Raw genomic sequence first — 26,664 nt, forward strand, 5'->3', positions numbered from 1 at the left:
TAGAGATTTTTATATGCTTAGTGCTTAGTAGATAATAGTAATTTGTATTTGATGTGTACTATGAACATATAGTTTAAGGGGTGCTGTTAGAACATATGTAAACTACATGCGTCATAGACTTATACGTTTTACTGGTTGTTTACTATAGCAACGCTTTTATAATTTGCCTGTTTGTCATCCACGAAAATTAAACACACTTATATTTAAATCAAGTGGTTTTTCTCTATTAGTAATCACTTTTAAAGTTTTTTTTTTTTTCCTCAAGGTAACATAACAAATTGCAAAGTAGAAAAAAAATATTAGACTTTCAATCGTATGTAGTAGGAATCATTAAGAATGCAAGGGGTAGAACGTTCTCAAGAACGTTCTCAATTTTTTCCTAGCTACCCTGAGTAATTAATATTAATCAAAATGAGCATCACTCATGAATTGTTTAAAAGCAGATACCATATATACAAGATAATAACAAAATGTTAAGTCTTGAAGTACAAAAATTCCATGCTTACTCGTACATCTATCATTTTCTTGTTTTCTATACTTCAAAATGCTTCATCTCAAGCGTTACGTCACGACACGACAAGTATCGTTTAGTAAGACTAGTAAGAGGCGTTTCGGGCACAGAATACGATTGTCAGACTGAGTGTAATTTCTGAATTTGGTATTGTTTCAATTTGATTCTCAAAACTAAACGATTCGACTGATACCTACCAATAATCAAAAATTGTATTCTACATCTAACGTATTCATCAAAAATAATAGTTAATTGCTGCTACTCCCTAGGGAGTTATAGCTTTTTTCCTTAATTATGTCACTACATACAAACCAAGTAGCATAAATGAGTTTTACTTTTAAAATACTGGTGTTTATAATTTAATATTTTTGTTTTTATTTAATTTGATTTGCCTTGGTCCAAAAAACTTATTAGAAATTTGGGGCGGCGTTTTTGGGATAGGGGCAGCGACCCCCGTTCCGGCTCTTTCCTGGTCCAGCAAATATCGCTGGCTGTGCAACGCGGCAATGCCGTGGCCGCTAGCATTTTTGGCACGTTTGGATCACGTGACAGTCGGAACGAGACATAGGTAGGTCTTGTGATATACAGTTAGTTTGTTATAATTGTTTTTCATTTATTTATACTAGTTTTAATTTTATAATATTATAGTTTAATTAGTAATAATCCTTTAAATTGAAATAAAACCATTTAATTTAGCTTCACCGCATATATAGTTTTTATACTTATATTGGGGTTGAAACCCTAGGGCCGTGGGGGCCTAGCGCGCGCCGCCTCTATAAGGAGTTAGCAAAACGCCTCATAGAGGCTTCGGGTGACCAGAGGGCTGGCCTGTACTTCGCCCAGCGGATAAGCATTGCCATCCAGAGGGGCAATGCAGCCAGCCTTCTGGGCACCCTGCCAAGCGGTCTCGATCTGGGACAATTTTTTTATTTATAAGTTTTTAATTGTTTTTCCTCCCATTTGTGTTTATTATAATTAAAATACTCTCGATAGTTGACCTATAGGTATATTAATTTTGAACCATTTCCCGTTGTCTGACTGAGCTGAAATTTGGCATGCTTCCGTATATCCGATGACAATGCAATAATAATATTGAGTTTAGGCTCATTTGAAATGTATCAAGAAATACTTGATAGACATGAAAAGGATAGCAAGTACAGTCGGCAATAAAAGTGTGTATCATAAAATATTTTTTACGGTTAACTACTTCTTTTGTTTGAAACTTGATGCATCGCACAACTCAACCGTGAAATGAACTGTCGCCCGCGGTATTTTCGGATCGATACGATCTACAAACCTATGAGAAAAGACGTACGTTCTTCCATCATAAATACCGACAACGCACTTGCAATCCTTCTGGCATTACAGGCAATGTTAAGAAGGCAATGCCTCTGCTAGTTTGCATCCTATATCCCAAAAAAAACAACAACTAGGCTCATGGGACGAGGACAAAGAGCAATATACCACTTTTTAACCGACTTCAATTTCATAGAAGGCCTCCTCCGTCTTCGACTATAAACATATCAGTTGGTAACAAATATACTTAAAAAAACCGGCCAAGTGCTAGTCGGACTCGCGCACGAAGGGTTCCGTACCATTATTTATAAAAACGGCAAAAAATATATGTTTGTTGTATGGGAGCCCCCCTTAAATATTTATTTTATTCTGTTTTTAGTATTTTTTGTTATAGCGGCAACAGAAATACATAATCTGTAGAAATTTCAACTCGCTAACTATCGCGGTTCATGATATACAGCCTGGTGACAAACGGACGGACGGACGGACAGCGAAGTCTCAGTAATAGGGTCCCGTTTGACCGTTTGGGTACGGAACCCTAAAAAGGATAATATTTTATTTCATCCTTTTATAAGTCGGTTTACTTTTTTGTAAAAAGTTTTTATTAACTCTAGGGTTAGACCGTATTACTTTCAACCCGCTTCTTAGATAAACAATGACTCACAGACCATAAGAAATGAAAAAAAAAATATCCCGTCGCCCGACGGATAGAATGAACTGACCTGGGACAAGGTCGAATTCAACTTACACATTGCTAACCAAAAGCTATTCAAACAGGTTACTTTTACTCGTATAGTATATAATAGCCAAGAACAATTTTAAATTCATCATTTACTGTTCATACATGACAGAGAAAGCTAACAAAATGTTCTCCAAAGTAAGTACAGAACTTATCTGAATATCCTGTGTTACATAAAATAATGTACACGAAATTCTATCTTTGTCAATTCAGAAGAATTTAATATTATTGTTTCAATTGCAGTTAGTGGCCCTTTGTGCGTTCGTGGCGGTCTCCCAGGCTGGTCTCTTGCCTGAGCCCCACTACTCCCAAGCCGAAGCTGTCTCATCCCAAAGCATCGTGCGTCACGATGAGCAGCCCCATCACTCCGCCAAGCTGATCGCTGCTCCTGTCGCCAAGCTGGCCGTCGCCGCCCCCGTCAGCTACCACGCCGCCCCCGCCCCCATTGTCTACCACCACGCAGCCCCTGCTCACGTTGCCTACCACGCTGCTCCCACCGTCCACTACGCCGCCCCCGTTGCTAAAGTCGTCGCTCACCACGAGGAAGAAATCGTAAGTTTTGGACATTGAAGTACAAAAATAAAATGTCAACATGATATATCCAATTGTCCATGTAGGTATATAGTATGTAGGTACTTCGCCTTTTTCGATATTATAGCAAGTAGGTACCTAACTAAAAACTGCAAAAATAATAAACAATTCCGAAAGAACCATTGATAAAATAAGGTTCTGCTACAAATGTATTTTTTAAGTAAATATTGCAGGTTATTGATATTTAATCATATATTACAGGCGTACCCCAAATACGAGTACACTTACTCCGTGGCTGACGAACACACTGGCGATAACAAGTCCCAGCAGGAGACCCGCGATGGAGATGCCGTGAAAGGCTCTTACTCTTTCCACGAGGCTGACGGCTCCATCCGCACCGTGGAGTACACCGCTGACGACCACAACGGCTTCAACGCGGTTGTGCACAACACCAGGCACACGCACGCGCCCGCCGCTCTCAAGGCCGCTCCCGTCCTCGTCAAGACTGCGCCCGTCTACTACCACCACTAAATTGTTATTTTGATATAGGAAATGTTATTTATTGTAAATATAGATGCTTGAGAATGGAACACAAAAAAACTATTTTTCATATAAAGTATCCCTTGCGTGGAAAGTAAACGACCGCTTCGCCATACAAACGTAATAGGTACTTAAACGTAAAAAATTATATTTCCACAGCAGCACTGGTAGCAGCCACAATTTGCAATTTATTTTAGACATAGCCCTCTTTAATAAGTAACTCATAACTTCCTATGTTCTGCTTGGCAAATTCAGTTGGCAAAAAAATCGAAGATATAAGTTGCCTCCAGAATCAGGCGAACTAAATTGACAAGTCAATGTGCACAAATGATACCACAGTTCGGCCAGTGCTGTTCATATCCGTATTTTCAAAAAAGTTGTAATTAGAGAATATCGCAAGAGTTCACCGTTACCGGGGCGCTACTGTTGCGCGATCAGTTCAATTGCAACTTTAAGTATTTTTTTAAGTTATTTTACAAATAATGTTCGTTGGTATTTCGAAAATTGTGCATTTTTAGAGTTGTAGTTGTAGACCTGAAATAAATAATTTTTATTTCAGATCACGGTAATAGAGACAAGGATAGTGGATGAATATATTGTAATTAAAAAAATATTTTGGCTCTAAATAGGACCAATAAGTTCAACCCAGACGGGGCAATATTTCGCACTTTTTGATTACCTAATTTCTCAAATACATTATGTGGTGAGGACGCAAAAATTGCTCTGATTGTAAAGACCATTCCCCAAACTGGACATTATTATTATTATGTTATCATTCGTCTTCCTCTGATGCTGTTTTGATAATATAAAAATCCTGTAAATTGATCTAATGGACGCTCGATATTGGTCTGATCTGTCGTTGTCTTTTAGTTCGTGTAGCTACCGTTGGCGCTTGTTGCGTATGCAGCTGTAATGTTCAACCAAGGTATGGTTGGACCGGATCGATACAGTGCTATGTTTACGATGTTTGATATATAAATAATCCTTACTTAATTTAGTCGTTATCTTTTATCTATTTTTCAATTTGTTCACTCTATATTATTTTATGTCTTTTTCCTTCTTGTCTGTTACCTTTCGTGATTTTTCTCACTTGATGGTCTCATCGGAAGATCAGCGCTGGAAGCCACCAGCAACATGCCGAGATGTAGCTTTTTTTACTCGCAATGATATAAAGGGTTATAAGGAGGGCCTTATGACTACGCCACTTTTTAAAAGAAAATGTATATTTTTAAGACACAAGGCCCGAAAGACAGGTATTTAGAGTTGTGGCCGTATTGCGAAAACGTTTTTTAAAGATTTTGGGATGCGGCCAAATTTAAACACAAAATTATTGGATAAAGGTTACCATGCAAATATAAATAAAAACACCAAAATAGTTATAATCCCTTTATTTTATCAACTTTGATAGGAACAAGATCACTGTACGCGATAATATGTAACTAGCTTATAATCGGCAACATTATACCATGGCATTACCAAATAATATTAATTGTTTAAAAGGTTCTTTATAAAATTTGAACAAATAAAACTTTGTAACTTCTTTTTTAAAACATTCAAAATAATAAAAAGTATTTAGAATACCTACTATATTATAAAATAAGAAATCAAAACACAATACTGTTCCTTGCTAATTAGTGAAATCAACATCTTTAAGAATATTGCAGGCAATTTATTTATTATAATGTATTCAGTAAGTTAATTCTTACAAGTAGATAACTTCTTATAAGTAATCAGTTCAAGAAATAACGAATATCACAATGTATTTCAACTTAGCACTAATAAAAAAAGCGTTGTTATAGAAAATATTTTGTTTTCGTTACTTTAGTAGAATCAACGTATGTAATAATCAGTCTGTAATAGTTCATCAATGCATTGTGTATATTGCGAGTGACTTTCGGAAAAATTAAAATCGCTTATAGTTGGTGGTGAATCTTGTAGGGCTCGAGCAGCGTCCAATAATAGTCTTCCACGTCCTTTGAACATGTCTTTCATTAGGTCATAATCAAGACCGGAAAAACTTCTGTTTTCTGGTGAATCCTTCGCTTTTGACAAAGGTGTCACACGAGAGAGACTGTCCGAGGTGGCATTACGTGTGTTAGCAGATCTACTCGTAGTCCTCGAAATTTTAGATCTAATACTTGCAAGCATATAAAACATAGCTATATCTAGTTTCTATCATTCTTCATAAAAGCATTTTAATTGAAATAAATTGAATAGCTAGGACACATACCGAAAAAAACATTAAACACAGTCATTACCACGAAAATGCCTTTACCATTATCAAATAAGTAAATAGTAAATGTAAACATATCAAAGTAACGACTTTCCAAGTGATTTAATTTTTGATGATAACTAATTATTATTTTCTAGGACGCAACTCAAAAGCTTCATTTGTAACGTGTGCTATATAGCCACAACTCAAAAGGACCGTCAGGTTCACGTGCGAACGCCGCGGGAGCAGGCAAGTGGCTGTATTGCATGGAATCTTCTGACAATTTATGGTCAAATCCATAAGGCCACTTGTGAGAAAAAGGCTCTTAAAGACCTTTTCTGCTATGGCTCTCGAAATAAGGTCGTAAATTGAACAATTTTGAATACGAATCTGCAATAATCCAGAAAATTAAAAATTTTGAATTGTGGCCGTATAGCAGGCACACGGCGATTATCACTATTGTATGCAATACTTTTCCTACGGGTCATCTAAAATAATCCTTTTTTCACTTTATAACCAAAATAATTAATGAAAATTGGTAAGTATCTCATTAGACAAAAATGTAGACATAAACGCGCGACTCCCGACGCGCGCCGTCGCCCTTTTAAGCTTTTGTCTGGGAGCGCGGCGGGACGTGATTGGTCAATGTTTTTTACAGTTGACTATAACGTATCGAAATTAATCATATAGTTGAGTGGGATACATGAGTACGCAATTACTATAATTTAGTACTTCGTATGTAAACGAAATGTGAATTCAACCATTACAGTCGACGAGTAGAAAAAAAATACAAATAATAAGATATGTTATAAAGAATTAACTTAAATTCCATTTAAAACATTTTACTTAATTCTGTATCTCAAGCACATTTTAGGATGATGTAATTTTATACTAAGTTACCGACCAATTCAGTATTTAATTGAATCTCAAAAAGTCCCGCTGTATTAAAACAATGTTATTAGCAAATGTTGACCTCACAGTATGAACAAGTCGTAAGCATATCCCAGGTAGCAAACTGACGTCAGTGACGCACAATTGACGTCATTTATAGGTCATAACAAGGTCAGTACTCTATTCGTCGAGAGTAGACGTTTCACTGACGTCTATTTAAGGTCATTATTAGGACGTACCATTTTGGACACAAAATTGACGTTTCACTGACGTCTATTTGGGGTCACTATCAGGACGTACTTTCTTTGTCACAAAATTGACGTTTCACTGACGTCTATATGGGGTCACTATCAGGACGTACCTTTTTAGTCACAAATTTGACGTTTTACTGACGTCTATTTGGGGTCACTATCAGGACGTACCTTTTTAGTCACAAATTTGACGTTTTACTGACGTCTATTTGGGGACACTATCAGGACGTACTTTCTTTGTCACAAAATTGACGTTTCACGTACGTCTATTTGGGGTCACTATCAGGACGTACTTTCTTTGACACAAAATTGACGTTCCACTGACGTCAATTTGGGGTCACTATCGGGACGTACCTTTTTAGTCACAAAATTGTCGTTTTACTGACGTCTATTTGGGGTCGCTATCAGGACGTACTTTCTTTGTCACAAAAATTACGCTTCACAGACGTCTATTTGGGATCACTATCAGGACGTACCTTTTTAGTCACAAATTTGACGTTTTACTGACGTCTATTTGGGGTCACTAATACGACGTACTTTCTTTGTCTCAAAATTGACGTTTTATGACGTTTATTTGGGGTCACTATCAGGACATACCAGCTTAGTCACAAAATTGACGCTTCACTGACGTCTATTTGGGGTCACTATAAGGACGTACCTTTTTAGTCACAAAATTGCCGTTCTACTGACGTCTGTATGGGGTCACTATCAGGACGTACCTTCTTAAGTCATTAAATTGACGTGTCACTGACGTCTAATTGGGGTTGTAATATAATGGTAATTGGGGAATCTTCTGTAAAAACAAGACTTGGCAAAACTGCCGTGTTGAAACAGCGATTGCAGCGCCGCTACGCCCCGCCGCAGCGGCGTCACAAAACGTTATTAATTTTCGAACAACGAGTCAAAGACGTACAGGCCTACCGCGAAAAACGAAATTCGCAAATTGAGGGGATCTTTCTCTTTTACTCTCACTAAGACGTCATTAGAGTGACAGAGAAAAATGCCCGCAATTGACGAACGTCGATTTTCGCGGTTATTGCCCTATTTCACTAAACGTAATTCTTAATATTAGCGTAGTAACTTCTTATAGAAATTTACATCTATTTGGGGTCTCTGTTAGTAGGACGTACCATTTTAGTCACAAAATTGACGTTCTATTGACGTCTATTTGGGGTTACTATCAAGACGTATGTAACCGACAAAATAACGCGTTTCGTTTCTTGATATCAATTTGTCAATCTTGTATTGTAAAATATTTATAAAGTAAAAAAAAACATTTCCGTTTGTTTCGGTAACTCTAAAGTTGTTATACAGTATTTTTTTTTATAGATTTTATAATTAATAACACCAAAACAAGCTTAAAAATGTTATTTTTAGAAACATCAGAAGTTGGAACGGAACGAAATTCTGACATTTTGATTGAAGTGTCATGTGTCATGTATCGTTTCCCTCCTTTTCCGTTTGCCCGGTCTGTTGTGTTGTATCGCGTCCGTGGGTGCTGTGCAATTCGAGACTTTTAAAGGTATATTTTAGTTTTATCACACGATAAACACATACTCAGTGATGAGTACATACTCAGTGATACAATTCAGTGATCAGGATGGCGGATCAATATCCATTGTAAAGAATCAGTGGATTACGCCAAGGCGTCGGGAGGTATTTTGGCCACCCGTCAAGGGATCTAAAGCTTTTGAAAAGGTGTTGGCGGATACCAAAACACCGGATGAGAAATGGAAACGATACGCCATCCAAAGAGTTTTTTGTGAGACTGGTACGTATATATTTATTTTAAGAACCACGTGGATTTTGCTATTGGTAAGTCACGTACTTAGAGGTATGGTATCTGGATGCAATATTTCTTGATTTACCGAGAGCTTACTAATGTTGGTGGAAGTTTCCGTTTTCTGTGATAGTTCAGTTTTTCGAAGATAAAATATGTTGAGTCATTGCGTTAATTTCCGTACAGATTATCAATTAATGTGATTGATTTTTAATTTACTATTTGCGAAATATCATTTTATGTAAATAGATTAATATATTGTTTTGACATTAATGATTGCAATAGGTACGTACAAATTTGTGCAGCAAAGTACGTTTATATTCAAATTTCGTCAAGTGGACGAAAACTAGTGCCAGACAAAAACCAACACACCTACATATAGGTAGTATTCTTGTTGGTATATTGAGTAAAATATGTTACGTTACTGTAGGTAATGTCATTGTCACAGCAGTGTTATGGATTTATTCGGATTTGTTATAGTATCTTGTAAGTTTATATATTCATATCTTAATTACAAACAGTATAGCAATAATTTAGTGAAGTTCCGGGTAAAAAAAAATATTTTCGATTAGTTTAGCGATACACAGACAAAGAGACAGAAAGAGAGTTGCTTTCACACTTATAATATTAATATGGATGGACAGCTTATGGTCATTTTCATAAACCTATTGCTGAGACAAGTAGCAGCATTTTTGGGATAATTTTACCTTGCATTGTGTCTGTATTAACATAACTTCTGTAGTGTCCAGGTAATTGGATAATTGACTGTGCTACTAACCACTTACTACCCTGTTCCTACTCCATCCTACATATTTACCAATAACCTTGTTTTAATTGACTGAGGGATGCATTATGTTGTGTTCATTTATTATTTTTGCATGTTGTGTGTATTTTTATTTTATTTGCATGTAAAGACGATATAGATAAAGCCAAAAGAAAACTGAAACTGGTCGAGGAGACATCAGACTTACAGACTGAAGCAGAAGAAGAACCAAATTTTAAGCGGAAAAGAAATAACAGATATATTTCCACAAGCGATGAAGATGACGGTCACATAAGGCCACCACCAATTAAGAAAAAATTCTTCAACAAAACTGCTGCTGCTGCTTACTATAGAGGTAAGTTGAGGTTATAGCCAATGGGCCATTATTATTTATGAATTAAGTCCCGCCACATTGAACAATTATGATGCTGTAGATACTTGTTGCATGTGTCAGAATAGTAAGAGTAGCATTTTTTTCTAAGGTTTATATTGACAATATTCAGTTTAGCAACTTCATAGGTGTGCAAAGTGTCAGAATTTACTTCATGACTGCCATTTTATGTTGCTGCTTTCTCATAATCAAACAACTTTCAGCCAGTTTATTTCATGTATTTTTGTCCCATGGTTCTCGTGCAAATATAATATATGATATATCAGGTGCTTCCTATAACATTAGAAAATAATAAAACCATATTATTGTAACTCCTCAAACTGATCAACATTTGTTCAGCAACTTTAAAAAATTATGAAATCTGCAGATTTTCTCTTTTTCATACAAATTAAATATTATTTTCAATGTATCTGTTATCACAGTTCTAAGTATGGGGAACCCCCAAAATTTATTGTTTTATTTTCTATTTTTGTGTAAACATCTTAATGCGGTTCATAGAATACATCTACTTATCAAGTTTGAACAGTATAGCTCTTATAGTTTCGGAAAAAAGTGGCTGTGACATAATCGGACAGACAGACGGACGTGACGAATCTATAAGGGTTCCGTTTTTTGCCATTTGGCTACGGAACCCTAAAAATGAAGTTTTTGACAAAAACTTATTTTGGTCAATATATATAGCTAGCTGCTTACTGCTTACTCTGTTATAACCATTAAGTGTTTCTTCTAGTCAAATTTATCTTTTTGTTAGACACTGTTTTGGCATGGAGAGACAGATGGAAGGTTTTTCCTTTTCTGGTATGGACCCTTTAATATCAAGAGTAAATAGATATATTGTGTAGTTTTTTTTTTTTATATAGAAGTATGATATTACAAAGAACTCTCAAAAATAATATGTTATGTTTTGTATTTGTACAGATACCCGTCAAGCTCAGCCAAACATTACCCAAGATTCCCCTTCAACACCAGAAAGTAAGTAAATTATAATTAATACATACCTAAAAGAATATTATCCTTACCTGGTAAAGATTAGATTTGGGTAATGCATCACTTTTAGAAGGTGATCAGGTACAGGTAACCTTTGACATAAAAAATAGGTTGTTCAGACTTGTTTAAAAATTATGAAGACTAGATTTTCTTTTTTTCATACAAATTAAATATTATTTTCAATGTACCTGTTATCACAGTGTTTGACGTTGCTTGTCACGATTAAACATAAGTACAAACTCAAGAAAAAGTATGTATAAAAATGAATTTTTGGTCAGTATATATAGCTAGCTGTAGCTAACTGCTTACTCTGTTCTTCTAGTCAACCTTATATTTTTGTTAGAGCACTGTTTTGGCATGGAGAGACAGTTTCCTTTTGTGGTATGGACCCCTTAAAATCAAGAGTGAATATTTTATCTAGTTTTATATCGAAGTATGACATTCCAAAGAAATCTCAAAAATAATATGTTTGGTTTGTACAGATACCCGTCAGGCTCAGCCAAACATTACCCGAGATTCCCGGGAAGCCCCTTTAACACCAGAAAGTAAGTAAATCATAATTAATACATACCTAATAGAATATTATTCTTACCAGTAAGCCTAGCACATGATTGGCGCGAGAGTATGTCGCCGCTAGATAGACTACCCATCTTATTCTAACTGTATTAATTACAAAGGGACGGATAGTTTATTTCGCGGCGACATAACCACAGGTGATTTATTTTTTAGGGTGTCGTACCAAAAAGGTACAAAAGGAACCCTTATGGTGCAACTCTGTCCGTCCGTCCGTCCGTCTGTCTGTCTGTTTGTCACATCGCTATCGATTTGGAATATTATAGTCATCAACAATGCTAACCCAAACACATTGAAAGTGTTATTTTTCTATTTTATTTTTATTAAATATGAAAAATGCCCCATATGAAGAGAGGACAAAATTTCAAATTAGTAGGTCTAGTGGGGTATCGTTTCAAAGATCTAAAATGTACATTTCAAAACAATTTTTGATTAATTTTTTCATAGTGAAACATAATCATTAATGAAGGGAAATGTAAAACAAATTGTCACCTGAGCCGAAGGCGAGGGTGGCAAACGCGGGACGGAATATCCTACGTTTCCTCCCGTGGTGCGCATACTATTTTTCTGCTCGACGAAGGCGGAAAGCGGCAACTTCGTTTAGCGCAGCGGGAGCAAAGTTGACGCTTTCCGCCCAGAGGGCAGAAAAAATATAATCATGCCTATATCTTGAAAACGTATTTGTGACTATCAAAAAACCTTTCGAAATTTAATTTGCAATTTAACCTCCTTTGCTGGTGTTAATTATACTTGAAATTCGTATGAGATTACTCAAAAAACACATTTTTTTCAAATAAAACAAAAAAATTGAAATCGGTTCGAATGATAAAGAAAAAAAACAACATATGTACACAGGTCCCGCAAATTAGTTAGCCAATTTGCCGATAGATGACGCTGTACACAATTATACTTAGTATACTTCTGGTCATTAAGTCTTTTGTATTTTTACATGAGATAATTGAAAGTTTGTAGGGAACCCTTGGTGCGCGAGTTAAACGAACTCACTTGACCGGTTTTTTTTACTCTGGACTGGGCAAGTCGGTCTAAGCGTGCATTGTATTATTAATACTCATGGAAAATAAATATAATACATATTATGTTAATGTTTTTTGCCAACAGAAACCCTCTCATTGCTGAATGTAGTTGACGGGCTTCCTGTCTTGACAAACAGTGTCCTGCAAGGTAAGATATCAATGTTTAACCATCTGCGGTGGTTTGATTTTCATGTTCATGTATGTGTAATATGTGTGTGGTGTTCATTCCTATGTTCATTTCTACAGGGTAAACAGCTATAGCTGGTTTGATATTGCACGCCGTTGTATGGGAACCTTGCACTTTGTGACTATGCGCTTAAACTTGGCATCGTTGAATCTTAGCTGGTTCAAAAGTCTGCCCTGTCTATCTACTTGGGGTTGCACGAAGGTCAATAACAACTGAGAACCTACATGGATGGACTTGCCTGTTGCTGCAGAAGCATGTCCCTCCCGGTCTGGATCTACCAGCTAAGAATCGACTGTACCAAGTTTCAGCGCATAGTCACAAAGTGCAGGGTTTTTGTGCACTATCAAACCAGCTACTAGGACGATTTTTAGAAATGACGTATTCATCTTTATTTATTGATAGGTAGGTACCGGAAAAGTTTTGTATTGTTAATATTTTTGACTTGTCAGATTTAACAGAAGACGGCGAGGGGCGGCTAACTCCGGTTTCACGCATACGTAGTCCTTGGTCGCGAAATCAACAACTACCGAATCTCGGCAGCGACGTGCCAGCAACGCCATCGTGTGGTCAAGGATTAAAAGGTAGGTAAAGGTACAAGTTGAAACACAACTACGCGTCGCTGATCTCGACTTCATGTCGCCGCGTCACTGACTGGTTTCTATGTATTTCTATGAAATAGCATTCGAACGCGGCTACACGAAGCCAGCGACATGAAGTCGAGCTCAGCGACGCGTCGCTGCGACGCGTATAATGATGTATACCCATCATTGGCGTCAAAAAGGTTAAGACACGCTTGTTGTTCACGGCTGGTAAAACGTTAATACTTTGCGGCTATATTATTTATACATACATACATTCGGTATCTTACCTGCGACCCATCACTAATACATTATTACATTAACATAACTGTCTTTCAGGTTTGCAAGATACAGTGGTGTCACTACTGGCCCACATAAAGGCCCAGAATGATATAATCATCTCGATTTTGCGAGAAAAACATACAAGATTGGATTTAAAACCAGAGTTCAAATTTCCCATCAAAACTTCGGAGGAGTTGGAAATTGTGGAAAAATTATTAACGTCACAAGAAAACCATGCTAACGTGGTAAGTTTTAAGTTTGTCAATGCGATAGTATCATCGAAACTACAAGCGTACCGGATAGGTATAATAACCGGCATAGCCTCGTAACGTCGTAAGTAGCCGGATCCACACAGAGCGAGCATACGCGCGAGGATATTGCCTCGTGCTTATGGTCGCTGTGTGGACCCGGCTAGTCCCGTGTTTTTAGGAAGCAGGAGTCATAACTGCCGAATCTACTATTCATGAAGTACAAACTAGTACGTTTTTTGATTTAATACCCAAGTTTTAATACCTATGTGTTTCTTAGCGAGTGTCAGGATGTCAGGACCATATATTTATAACGAATGTTACTCCAAGTTTTAGTACCTTTTTAGGGTTCCTTACCATAAAAGTACTAAAGGGACCCTTATGGTGCCACTCTGTCTGTCCGTCCGTCCGTCTGTCACATTGATAAATATCTCGAGAACTACTTAAGCTATCGATTTGAAATTTGGAATAGTCATGAAGAATGCTAACCCTAACACTTTGAAAGTATTAGGTATTCTTTAAATTTATTTTTATTAATTGTGGAAAATGCCCAATACATTTCAAAGTCCAGTTACTAGGTCAAGTGGGATAACGTTTGAAAGAGCTCAAATTGTAAATTATGAATTTTTTACATAACGTTAACATTATTGTAAACATTACAAGAAAAATATAGTCACTACTTTATCTTGATAACTTTTTTTAATTATCAAAAAATATTTCAAATTTTTATTTGCAATTTAACCCCCTTTACAAGTGTTTATTATACATGAAATTTCTATTACATTACATAAAAAAAAACTTTCTTTCAAATAAAACAAAAATTGTTCAATTCGGTTCACATGATAAAGATTTATCCCTGAAAAACCAATGTACATATTATTTAAGGTCGCGAAAATTAGATAACCAATTTGCCGATATATGGCGCTGTACATAATAATGCTTACAATTAGTTTACTTCTGATCAAAAGTCTTTCGTGTTTATAGTACCATGTGATAATTGAACGTTTGTACGGAACCCTCGGTGCGCGAGTTAAACGAACTTTCACTTGACCGGTTTCTTTTGTACTTGGTACCTGACATTAAAAAAATTGTACTTCACTTAAAATCGATAAATATTGTAAATGAAGTGGTCAGCCATTCTGACGTCAGGTTGACAGAACCAAGTCCAGTTCCCCTAGTTGTAGGCGTTATATCGAATCCATCAGATGGATTTGTCAAAAGATTCTTTTGACAAAGATTTAGTACCTAATTTGTACCTTTCATAATTATTCTTATTTTATTTTGACTTACCATAAAAAAGTTACAGCTAGAATAAACTTTGCATGTGCAAAGTGGTTTAAGTGATGCAGCCAGTCAATGTGAACCGGGCCCGAAAATTAGTTTAAAAGTAAATATTTTTAGCTTAAACATTAATTTTACAAGGGGTTAGTAGTTGTGTAACTAACCCAAGCATTGCGAGGGTTTCAAGGCACAAGGTTTAAACAATTTTTCTCCCGAGTAAAACAACATTTTTTGTTGAGACACACCAAACTTGAGTTGTTTCCTCATGCAGATACCATGTGGCAGTTCTCATTTATCGACTTCCGATACACATATATCGATACAACGTAGAACACGAAATGTTAAAAAGTTATAATAGTTAATGGATATTTTACTGTGAAAGAAGTAATTTAATTTAAAACACAGAACTGAAGTAATTAAATGTGAAACTATTAAGATCGCTTGTTATTTACCCCTACTTTTAATCTTTTTTAATATGATGTAGGTACCAATACATTGTATCGAAATCGGTATATCGAAAGTCGATAAATGAGAAGGCCCTCATGACAATTAAAACTGCCATGAGAATTCCGGCCACTGCTCATATGTTGGCAGAAAAAAATTACTGGTGTTTCACTCGGTAGATAAATTCAAACCTTACCAAAAACCGGCATTACCAATTATTTTTAATTACAAATATATAAAATTGGAATCTGTTGATTCAGCTACTGTACTGGGTATCGATCTAGACACTAACATGAACTGGAAATCGCACATCCAGAAACTGTCCAAAAAGCTGTCCTCCTTTATATACGCAATACAACATCTCAAAAGGGCGCCCGGAGACTAACTTTTGTTTTTTTTTTTATATGTTCAAGTTTATATATAATTTTTTAATTTTTATTGTTTTAGACAAGTTTAATTTAGTAAAAAAATGTAGTTAAGATTATCACCTATAGACCACCATATTACAATAAATAGTTATAACCGAGCAAAGCTCGGTCGCCCAGGTACTAATTAAAATATACAACCACTTACCGAACTCCTTAATTTTTTTTTCTACCGGTTCACATTGACTGCCACTGTGCACATGCAAAGTTTATTCTAGCTGTAACTTTTTTATGGTAAGGCAAAATAAAATAAGAAGAATAATTATGAAAGGTACAAATTAGGTACTAAATCTTTGTCAAAAGTTGGATTCTATCGATATAACCCCTACAACTAGGGGGAACTGGACTTGGTCCTATCAACCTGACGTCAGAATGGCTGACCACTTTATTTTCAATATTTAGAGATTTTAAGTTAAGTACAAATTTTTCGATGTCAGGTACCAAATAGTACAAAAAATTGACACTCAACGAATTGTACACAGACAAATTGGTTTTTATACGATTTCAGAGAAATACCAACCCGTTATTTTATGATCTGCAGTATAGTTAAGTTTGTAAATGTTTTTGTAATAAGAAATATTTACAGGTAGCCTACTTCAAGAGCCTTGGTGGACAGGGCGTTAATAATAAAGTATCTAGAGTTATGAAAGTTGCAATGTCTGACTCTATGGCAAGCAAGTACAACTTTTACGGTAAAAGATCAGACAAGAAGCCATTTGCAGAACTACGTCTCCGGGCGTGTGTTGTTGGTACGTGTTAATACTAGTACTTTTTGCCACGGCGGTTAGGGCTCAAGTGGATACAGGAGCTGAGATTTAAATATTTTTGGTAAAATATATACGTCTCGCTAACGGAAGCTACTCCTTAAACTAGTGCGATAAGAACAAGGCGAAAAATCCTTTGCAAATATCAAAAAACGACGCAACTGTTTCATCCTCCAAAACTTAACCAAATGTACCGAAATTCTGAGATCTAAATGGTAATGAAATTTTTTCTGTCAGAATGTTTTGCTTTTTAGGCTGATTGATGTCAGTTTTGAATACCATGTTTCTCTTTGCGGCCTAGTAAATTAGGCCGTTTTTGCGAATATTTGAAGTGCTCTAGCGCCTTAAAAAACAAATATAAAAAGCAAAACAGTCAGACACAGATATTAATAATAATAAACTGTGTTGAGAAAATAATTACTCTAGCTTCAAAAACCAGTTGAGCACGTTTGTATGGAGAAACAACCACTCCAGTCCTGTTATTGTCTTAAGTTTATTGCACGCAAAACAAAACAAGACAGTACAATACAAAAATTGAAGTGATATCGGGTGGGTCCATAGCATGGGTTAAATAATACAGAACTTCCAATAAATAACATTACAGTTTTACAGAAACTGATTTCCTTGGACACAGGTTTAGATAGACTATAGAGTTAACCTTAAACTACCTTTAGAAGTAAATTTTCAGTCTCCTGGTAGTCAAGTGACAATAACCATTTAAAAAGAAACCATTTAGCCTCCGAATACCGTGCAACGTATCAACCCACTTTGTAGCATTACAGCAGAATTGTAAATCTTAGAGCTAAGGACATCACCGAAACGCCTACTTACCCATATTAAGCTTATCTATTTCTTAATAACTTTACGATTTCTCTGAAATTTTTGATACTCTGTTTTACGATTTCGCTGAAATGCTTTGATACTCCTTATATTGGACTTTGGAGTAGCTAACTAGATTTTTATTAGAGCTGTGCTGTCAGGTTATATATAGACTTAGCGAGTCTATGCCTCAAAAATGCCACCAAAATAAATTATGACTTCTTATTTTAAAGTTGATCTTTTTAGGTGTCCGTACCAAAAAGGTACAAAAGGAACCCTTATGCTGCGACTCCGTATATATATATATATATATTTTTTTTTATATTATAGGACATTATTACACAAATTGACTAAGTCCCACAGTAAGCTCAATAAGGCTTGTGTTGAGGGCACTCAGACAACGATATATATAATATATAAATATTTATAAATACTTAAATATATATATATATTTCTGTGATCTCGGAAACGGCTTTAACGACTTCGCTGAAATTTGGTATATGGGGGTTTTTGGGGGTATACAATCGATCTAGATTAGTCTTGTTTGGGAAAACGCGTATTTTCGAGTTTTCATGCGTTTTTCTTTCGACGCAGAATATGGTCGCTAATTTCGTGTTGCTGGCCACTGTCCGTCTGGTCCAGCGGGTTAAGACGCGGAAGGCTAGAAACGAGTGTTACGGGTTCGAATCTCGCCCGGAGACTAACTTTAGTTTTTTATACACCACCATATTACAATAAATAGTTATAACCGAGCAAAACTCGGTCGCCCAGGTACTTATATATTTAAAGAAAAATGTTTTTCATAGGTAGTAAAAAAAATGATTCATGAAGGAAAAATACCTTTATCCCTCCTTATCTCCGAAGTTTACTAATGAAAATCCATGAATTTTTTACATACTTAACACTAATATTATCATAAATATTACAGGAAAAATATAATCACGCCTCTATATTGAAAACATTTTTTTAATTATCAAAAAAATTCCGAATGAATTTGCAATTTTGCCACCTTTGCGAGTGTTTATTACAATATCTACTTAACATTTCTGAGATAACAATTAAAGCAACCTTTTAAATAAAATAATAATTGTTGAAATCACTTCACACATGATTAGAACCCTAGGGGTAGGGATGGTTGTACCAGATTCAATTTTTTTATTTTATTTGGTCGATTTTCTCAAAATCTGTCTCAAATTTCAGATAATGTTCAAAGCAGTTGTGTACAGTCAGCGTCAAAAGTAGCGGACGAAATAACGCGCCAAAAGTATCTGATATTCCGGATAACTTTTCCAAATAAAGATAAATTTGTAAAATTTGCGTTCAAAAGTATATCTTTTACAGTCTTAGTTGTTAAAGACATCACTTTTTGTTAAGCTGTTACAAAATGGTAGATACTTATGAAGCGTTATTTGATCCGCTACTTTTGATGCTGACTGTACAGTTGTGGGTTTCATCAAAACGTAAAAGGTATGATTCAAACATATTTTTTTTACAGAGAGCTTAAAAAGTGCCACAACAACAGAAAAAGATATTGAAGACGGTATAAAAGTTTGGCTCAAGCACGCACCGGAGAGAACAAAAAAAGCGCTTGATAACAGTGTACATCAGAATGGCATACAATAAAAATAAAAAAGTTTTGGTAGGTGACCGTCAAATGTTTCGAAGAGTTAGGAAAGAAAAACAAAAAATGTTATTGGATATTCACCAGACTGCTGCATTCACAAATATACCATCACCATCATCAACTAATTTAGCATTGTCACCAGAAAGTACATTCGCTGCTACAGTTACATGTTGTAGCAGTATCCCGGAACACAGAGCCAATTCCGAAAGTAGTATCGCCGAAAATATTTATACATCTTTAGAACAGAATTCTGCAGACTTTGTTTCAAAATCTGATAATTCCAAAGATTTACCATCTCAATTAAGACATTGGGCTACTGTAGAATACAAAATTCCACACAATGCTCTTAACAGTCTGTTGAAAATTCTTAATCCTATTTGTCCCGACCTACCTGGAGATAGCAGAACCCTTTTAAATACACCAATGAATATATCAAGTATCTCTTTGGAGTCTGGAGAATTAGTGCACATTGGTCTCATGAATCAAATTCAGGAACAATTAAAGTTATACAGTGTAACCAAATTTAAAAATAAAGAAATATTGTTGTCGTTTAACGTGGATGGGTTGCCGCTTTTCAAAAGTTCCAATACACAATTATGGCCTATACTAGGGTTAATCAAAAACTTTCATAATGCACAACCATTTGTAATATCTCTTTTCTGTGGAAATTCTAAACCTTCGCCCTTGACTCTGTTTTTGGACCCATTTGTTGATGAACTATCTAAATTACTTAATGATGGAATTGATTTCGAAGGGATTTGTTATGTAGTCAAAGTACATAGTTTTGTTTGTGACGCTCCTGCTAGAGCTTTCATTAAATGTACTAAAACACATGGTGGATATTCATCTTGTGATAAATGTGTAGACCCGGGTGAATATATTCAGGGTCGAGTAATTTATAACAGCGCGTCTGCTACTAGGAGAACTGACATACAGTTTCGTTTGCAGTCTGATGAAGACCATCACCTCGGTGAGTCTCCACTTGTTGCCCTTCCTATAGATTTAGTAGCATCGTTTCCCGTCGATTACATGCACGCCGTATGTTTAGGAGTCATGAGGAAACTTTTAAATGTTTGGGTCGGCGGTGATTTAAATGTTCGCTTAAGTAGTCGTTTAGTGAAAGCAATTTCGGAAAAGTTGTTGAACTGTGCCAGTTATATACCTGTAGAGTTTAACAGGCGACCGCGAAGTTTGAGCGAGTTGGCTCGCTGGAAAGCTACAGAATTTAGGATGTTTTTGTTATATACGGGACCCGTAGCTCTAAAAAATATTCTTCCGGTCTCACTATATGAAAATTTTTTGTTGTTTCATTGTGCTATAACAATTCTCATTTCTCCTAAACATATTAACCAAAGAGGTACAGGTTTAGCGCACGAATTGTTATTAATGTTCATAAAACATTCCATAACTGTTTATGGCCGTACATTTATAGTTTATAATGTTCATATGTTATGTCATTTATGCGATGATGTTAGTTTATTTGGCGCTTTGGACAATTACTCCGCATTTCCGTTCGAAAATTATTTGGGCATGTTAAAACATTTGGTAAGGTCGCCTAACAAACCATTACTACAAATTGTTAAAAGATTAAAAGAAATGAAGCCATCATTGCCTCCAAAATATGAAGTAGAGTTACCAGCTGCTTTTTATTGCAATAGTTTAGGACCAACGCCTATTGATAACAATGTTTATGAATGCTTTAAGAAACTTGTATATAACGGTTTTACATTGTATGTTAAAACCGTTCGTGTAGGTGATTGCTTTTGTTATGCAAATGGTAAAATAGTTGAAATACACAATATTCTAAGTTGTAAAATCAATGAAAAGCAATGTTTCTTCATTTATGGAAAAGAATTTGTTAAATATGATTCATATTATACATACCCTTATGACTCTACGATGAATGATATTTTTAAAGTCTCTGAACTCAGTTCTGATTACAAAATTTTACCTCTGTGTGACATTATTTCAAAATGTGTTGTTATTCCCCAAGATATTAATGGGAATTGTTTTATTTGTTTTCCTATGCTCCATGCATATTGTGATTGATTGATGCTACGAGTAGCCAACAACTTACATGGTATTGTGTGTGACACTCCTGTAAAGCTTTAATTTTATTACTCTGCGTGAATTGATATTTGTAAAGTATCTGAACTGGGTTCTGAATTTCTGATTACAACATTTTACCTCTGTGTGACATTATTTCAAAATGTGTAATTCCCCAAGAGACTAATGGGAATTGTTTTATTTGTTCTCTTATGCTCCATGCATATTGTGATTGATTGATGTTATGAGTAGCCCAGGCAAATTAAACAATCTGGTTAAATAATATTTATGAAAGAATCCATTCATAAATAGGCCACGAAATTTTGCACGTCATTGTACGTAAGATTGAAGAAAATTTTAAGTCACCGGTGGTGGGGAGTAACATAATAAGCCTAATTTCAGAAGTCCGGTAATTACCTCTCCTGATAGGCATGTTTTTGTTTAATTTGACTGGGCTATGCGTGTAATTAGTGAAAAAAACTCTCCTTTTATTAATAGGCCAATCAAATTAGAACCAAAATCGTTTTGTGGAATTAATTTCCAGCAAGCTGGAAATCATTTGAATACCTTCCTTTGGTCCTAAATCCATATAATCCGAGTTTGCTCCATCCCAGGTGTTGATAAATTTTGGGAACCTTACATTTTACCTTGGATTAACAAAACCATTCGATGTAGAAGGAACCCACCATCAATTACAATGTCACTACCAGCAAGCTTGTTGTGGATCAGACACTGGTGAAAACAAATTCGGATTTTAGAAGAAATTCAAAGTGGCGGCCGTGTTTACAATCTTTGACTACGAATTCATATAAGGGTATCTTTCCGATCCTCAGATGTAATTTGTTATCGTGACTAGATCAAATTTTCCGTCGGACGTACCGTTTTTGAACTACAAGAAAAAAACTTAATAGCAAAAAAGTTCCACAACTTCTGGAATGGAGCAAACTCGGATTACACAAATTTAGGATCAAATAAAGGTATTAAGACGATTTGACTGGCCTCTTAAAATACTTAAAAAGTACCTTGTTAATATTTAGTTTATAATTATGTTATTATTAAACTACTAGTTCCTTGATGTACATTTGGGGTTTTTTTATTTTTCTTGCCCCCGTTCAGAATCGCGTCGCATGCAATTGACAAATAGTCGTCATTGGGAAGTAATGGTTACTTAATGATAGTGAGTTTAGTTAATAAATTGGCAAAATATTTCGTATGTGCAATATATCAATTGCATCTTCAATAAACGAATGATAACTGGCTTAAATTGAAGTCCCATTGACGTCTATTGTATTTGCCAATTGAACGTCATTTTGTCGTTAATAGGACTTCTTTTGAAGACGTCGTAGTATCTTGCATACATCACAGCAGGGTAATAACGTAATACTGCGTACGTACGTTAGGACGATCCAAATGTCATTCATTGTGTAAAAAAATTACATTTGGATCGCCTCAACGTACATACGAAATTTTACGTAATTGCCCTACAGGAGACGTCTATATTACGTTACTAAAAGACGTCCTACTAACGACGTTAAAAGACGTCCATATTACGTTACTATTGAACGTCCTACCAACGACGTTGGAAGACGTCTAAATTACGTTACTAAAAGACGTCCTACTAACGACGTTAAAAGACGTCCATATTACGTTACTATTGAACGTCCTACCAACGACGTTGGAAGACGTCTATATTACGTTACTAAAAGACGTCCTACTAACGACGTTAAAAGACGTCCATATTACGTTACTATTGAACGTCCTACCAACGACGTTGGAAGACGTCTGAATTACGTTACTAAAAGACGTCCATATTACGTTACTATTGAACGTCCTACCAACGACGTTGGAAGACGTCTATATTACGTTAATAAAAGACGTCCTACTAACGACGTTAAAAGACGTCCATATTACGTTACTATTGAACGTCCTACCAACGACGTTGGAAGACGTCCATATTCCGTTACTATTGGACGTCCTACCAACGACGTTGGTAGACGTCCAATACGACGTCGTTAGAGACGTCGTGAGGCTATGACATATGTTCGTCATTTCGAACGTCTGTACGACGAAAGTAGCGACGTCATTAACGTCTGAAATGACCGTGAATGGACGTCGTGACGACGAAAATTTGCTACCTGGGATGTACGCATTTCGGTCGTCAGGGTAAAATTATATAGCTTCATTACTACTAACTAAATGATCAAGTTACAAGTGTTCCCGACCTTTTCTCTGTCATGACCATGAGTTAATGTTCCAGAACATGAGTTTCCTTAAACTAGGGTATAAAACTTGGCAGTCAATAAAATAGGTACTCAGTTTATCCCAAGCATTTGAGATGCACTCGAGATGTTAAAAACAACTGTCATGTTAAGAGCTCTGGATCAATCAGCCAAAGGATAATTTTACCTACATTTTGACCACCGCATCGTCCTACGTTTAAACCTATTAGGTATACCTAATAGTATAATTCCGACATACCAGCCACCACGGCGAGGCCCGAATCTACTTCGCTATGCCAGAGCAACAGATGATATAGCGCCGTCAGAAACCAATATTCCAAATCTTGTATCCATACATAATGTGCAATTCAGTGATTCAACTATACCAGATCCCCACCAAGAATATCAAGAGATTAACCAAAGAAGTACTCCCAGCGTTGATTCACCCGACCCCAAGCGAGGTGGAGGATAGTCTCAGAACATCTACTGGTGACAGGGACAGTAGTCCAACATACCCGGGCTACAATACACGCAATGCAAGAGATATAAAACTTCCTGGACTTCTGAATACTCATGAACCAATGTCTATATCCCCGCGTCCTCGCATCCCGGAACCCGTTACCCGTACTCATATATTAGCGCGGACAGCGCGTGATGTTCAAATCCCTGGAATAAAGAAACCTGCACATCGAGATGTAATAATTCCACACTGGAGTCCTCATGTCAAAAGTAACCCCTGGGGTAGTCTTGGCGGTAGACGGCATGCATACAAGAAGCCTGGACGAGGAGACAAAGGATAAAACCGCATATAAAGCTCACACGCGTCTGAGGAGGAGTCCACAAAAGAAACCTCGCCGTAATGTGATTATAATAATTCGTAAAAAGAAACATTACGAAAACAAAATGAATACGGGCGTTTTTTATTTGTCTTCTTTAGTGTATTATTTTTAATTGCAGTTATGAAAAACTATATTCTAAACATAGCCATATTCTTGTCCGTTGTGTTTTTAACTAAATTTATATCATCTAAACGATTAATCAGCTTCTTTACTTATGATTGTAAAAGCATTTTATTCTGACAACAATGTTTAAAAAAATATTAGTCAGTCGTATGATAGACAGAATGAACTGACCTGGGGCAAGGTCGACTTCTTCTTACATATGTCTAATACCCATTGTAGCAATTCAAACAGGTTACTTTTATTCGTATACTATAAAATAGGCAAGAACTATTTAATATTTATCATTCACTGTTCATACACGACAGAGAAAGCTCACAAAATGTTCTCCAAAGTAAGTTCATCAAATACTTACCTATACACTTTTACGTTTGTTTTATACAAAACATGTACCTATATATATACTAATTAATACGAAATTTTATATTAAATTCATAACAAATAAATATTATTTTAATTACAGTTAGTGGCCCTTTGCGCGTTCATGGCGGTCTCTCAGGCTGGTCTCTTGCCTGAGCCCCACTACTCACACGCTGAAGCCGTCTCCTCCCAAAGCATCGTGCGTCACGATGAGCAGCCCCATCACTCCGCCAAGTTGATCGCCACTCCCGTTGCCAAACTGGCCGTCGCCGCCCCCGTCGCCTACCATGCCGCTCCCGCCCCCGTTGTCTATCACCACGCCGCCGCCCCCACTCCCGTTGCCTACCACGCTGCTCCCGCCACCCACTACGCCGCCCCCATCGCTAAGGTCGTAGCTCACCACGAGGAAGAAATCGTGAGTTGACCAATGCAGTCATAAAATAAAATATCAACATGATAATATTATGTCGATATGATTATATTTATATCATATTATTTGCTATAATAGCTACAAGGAGGCATTGTACCTATTAAAGCTAATAAATAAAAACTGCAGAATGTATGTATATTTTTTTGAGTAACAAATGTACCTAAGTAAATAATATACGTTATTAATATTTTATATATATTACAGGCGTACCCCAAATACGAGTACACGTACTCCGTGGCTGACGGACACACCGGCGACAACAAGTCCCAGCAGGAGACCCGCGATGGAGATGTCGTGAAGGGCTCTTACTCTTTCCACGAGGCTGACGGCTCCATCCGCACCGTGGAGTACACCGCTGACGACCACAACGGCTTCAACGCGGTGGTGCACAACACCGCCCCCACGCACGCGCCCGCCGTCCTCAAGGCCGCTCCCGTCCTCGTCAAGGCTGCGCCCGTCTACTACCACCACTAAATTGTTATTTTGATTAAGAAATGTTATTTATTGTAAATATAGAATACCTGCGAATGAAACACGAAAAAAGGATTTTTAATACAAATCACCCCTCAAGAGGAGAGTGGATGACCAGTTCTTCATACTGAAATAGTAGATTGTTAACCGAGGGATGAAAGGTAATAATGATGCCTTTTATCCGAGTTAAATACGGTACTTTTCATTTCCAATACGAGGAAAGTAAAATACGTGTTTTTTTTAAACATGGCTAAGTATATTTTTTATAGCATTCCTTGAGGGTACTTTCAATTAACCATTTAGGTAAAAGTATCGTTGTTTATGGAATGGTGAGTTAAATATCAGAATGGAAATTGTATAACAAATCTATTATAATTAAATTTAAATTGCTTATAGTAATACATGAAAAAAATCTTACTTAAAAAAAATCTTACGTAAAATGCTCTAGTGCAGAAACATATCGCTTTCTGCACACTTTTTAGGTCAACAATGCTCCTCTATCAGAGCATGAGAGCAGAAAATGAAAACGTACATATTTAGATTACTATTATCACTGCAGCACTGGCGCAATATACGTAACTGAATCCAATTTATAAAGGATTCAATAATAATGAATATTACGTGGAACTCTGCGTAGGGAGCGCCACTACCACAATCCATCACAATTTGAGGGTCTACCGTGAAACAATAAAATCGAAATTTCGTTATCCCTATCACTCTTGCATATTCGAGCGATTAAGAGGCAGATAACTAAATTTCGATATTCGCGTTTTCCGGTAGGCCCTTTGTAAACAAACGGTCTTGATGCATCAATGTCATATTTTATTATCTGTAAAAACTTGTCAAAAAACAGATTAAGGCATGTAAGTATGTATAAGTTACTCTATGGTTTATGAAAGTGCTAGTGCTGCACTCTGGCGGCAGAACATTGCAGTAAAACTCACTATTTATAACCAGATGCCTGAATTCTCGTAGCATTTTTGAATTTTCCTAGGGACTTCTCATTTATTGACCACCGATATGTACTC

General features: G+C 36.3%; 3 protein-coding genes across 6 annotated transcripts; all 3 read left to right on the forward strand.

The window, feature by feature from the left end:
- The first annotated feature begins 1,661 nt into the window (after nucleotides 1–1,661).
- Nucleotides 1,662–25,730, forward strand: LOC133519927 (cuticle protein 8-like). 3 transcript variants are annotated; one of them, XM_061854138.1, is made up of 5 exons: nucleotides 1,921–2,684; nucleotides 2,790–3,074; nucleotides 3,582–3,590; nucleotides 24,893–25,150; nucleotides 25,370–25,730. In XM_061854138.1, exons 1-5 carry the CDS (start codon nucleotides 2,652–2,654, stop codon nucleotides 25,637–25,639), a joined length of 855 nt encoding a protein of 284 aa, XP_061710122.1. In that variant the 5' UTR covers nucleotides 1,921–2,651; the 3' UTR covers nucleotides 25,640–25,730. The 3 variants fall into 3 exon arrangements, with proteins under 3 accessions (XP_061710121.1, XP_061710122.1, XP_061710120.1); XM_061854137.1 differs by lacking the exons at nucleotides 24,893–25,150; nucleotides 25,370–25,730 and having other exon boundaries at nucleotides 1,662–2,684; nucleotides 2,790–3,098; nucleotides 3,339–4,746; XM_061854136.1 differs by lacking the exons at nucleotides 1,921–2,684; nucleotides 2,790–3,074; nucleotides 3,582–3,590 and adding an exon at nucleotides 24,639–24,709 and having other exon boundaries at nucleotides 24,839–25,150; nucleotides 25,370–25,728.
- Nucleotides 8,022–19,194, forward strand: LOC133519912 (uncharacterized). 2 transcript variants are annotated; one of them, XM_061854110.1, is made up of 9 exons: nucleotides 8,022–8,742; nucleotides 9,666–9,869; nucleotides 10,824–10,877; nucleotides 11,375–11,437; nucleotides 12,585–12,647; nucleotides 13,136–13,267; nucleotides 13,604–13,791; nucleotides 16,531–16,693; nucleotides 19,023–19,194. In XM_061854110.1, exons 1-9 carry the CDS (start codon nucleotides 8,535–8,537, stop codon nucleotides 19,148–19,150), a joined length of 1,203 nt encoding a protein of 400 aa, XP_061710094.1. In that variant the 5' UTR covers nucleotides 8,022–8,534; the 3' UTR covers nucleotides 19,151–19,194. The 2 variants fall into 2 exon arrangements, with proteins under 2 accessions (XP_061710094.1, XP_061710095.1); XM_061854111.1 differs by lacking the exon at nucleotides 11,375–11,437.
- On the forward strand, nucleotides 19,182–22,278 carry LOC133519909 (uncharacterized). Its single transcript, XM_061854107.1, has one exon. The coding sequence runs from the start codon at nucleotides 19,182–19,184 to the stop codon at nucleotides 21,198–21,200; it is 2,019 nt and encodes a 672-aa protein (XP_061710091.1). The 3' UTR covers nucleotides 21,201–22,278.
- Nucleotides 25,731–26,664: the final 934 nt, after the last annotated feature.

This window comes from Cydia pomonella, chromosome 7 (assembly GCF_033807575.1).
Source record: "Cydia pomonella isolate Wapato2018A chromosome 7, ilCydPomo1, whole genome shotgun sequence".
Classification (NCBI taxonomy): domain Eukaryota; kingdom Metazoa; phylum Arthropoda; class Insecta; order Lepidoptera; family Tortricidae; genus Cydia; species Cydia pomonella.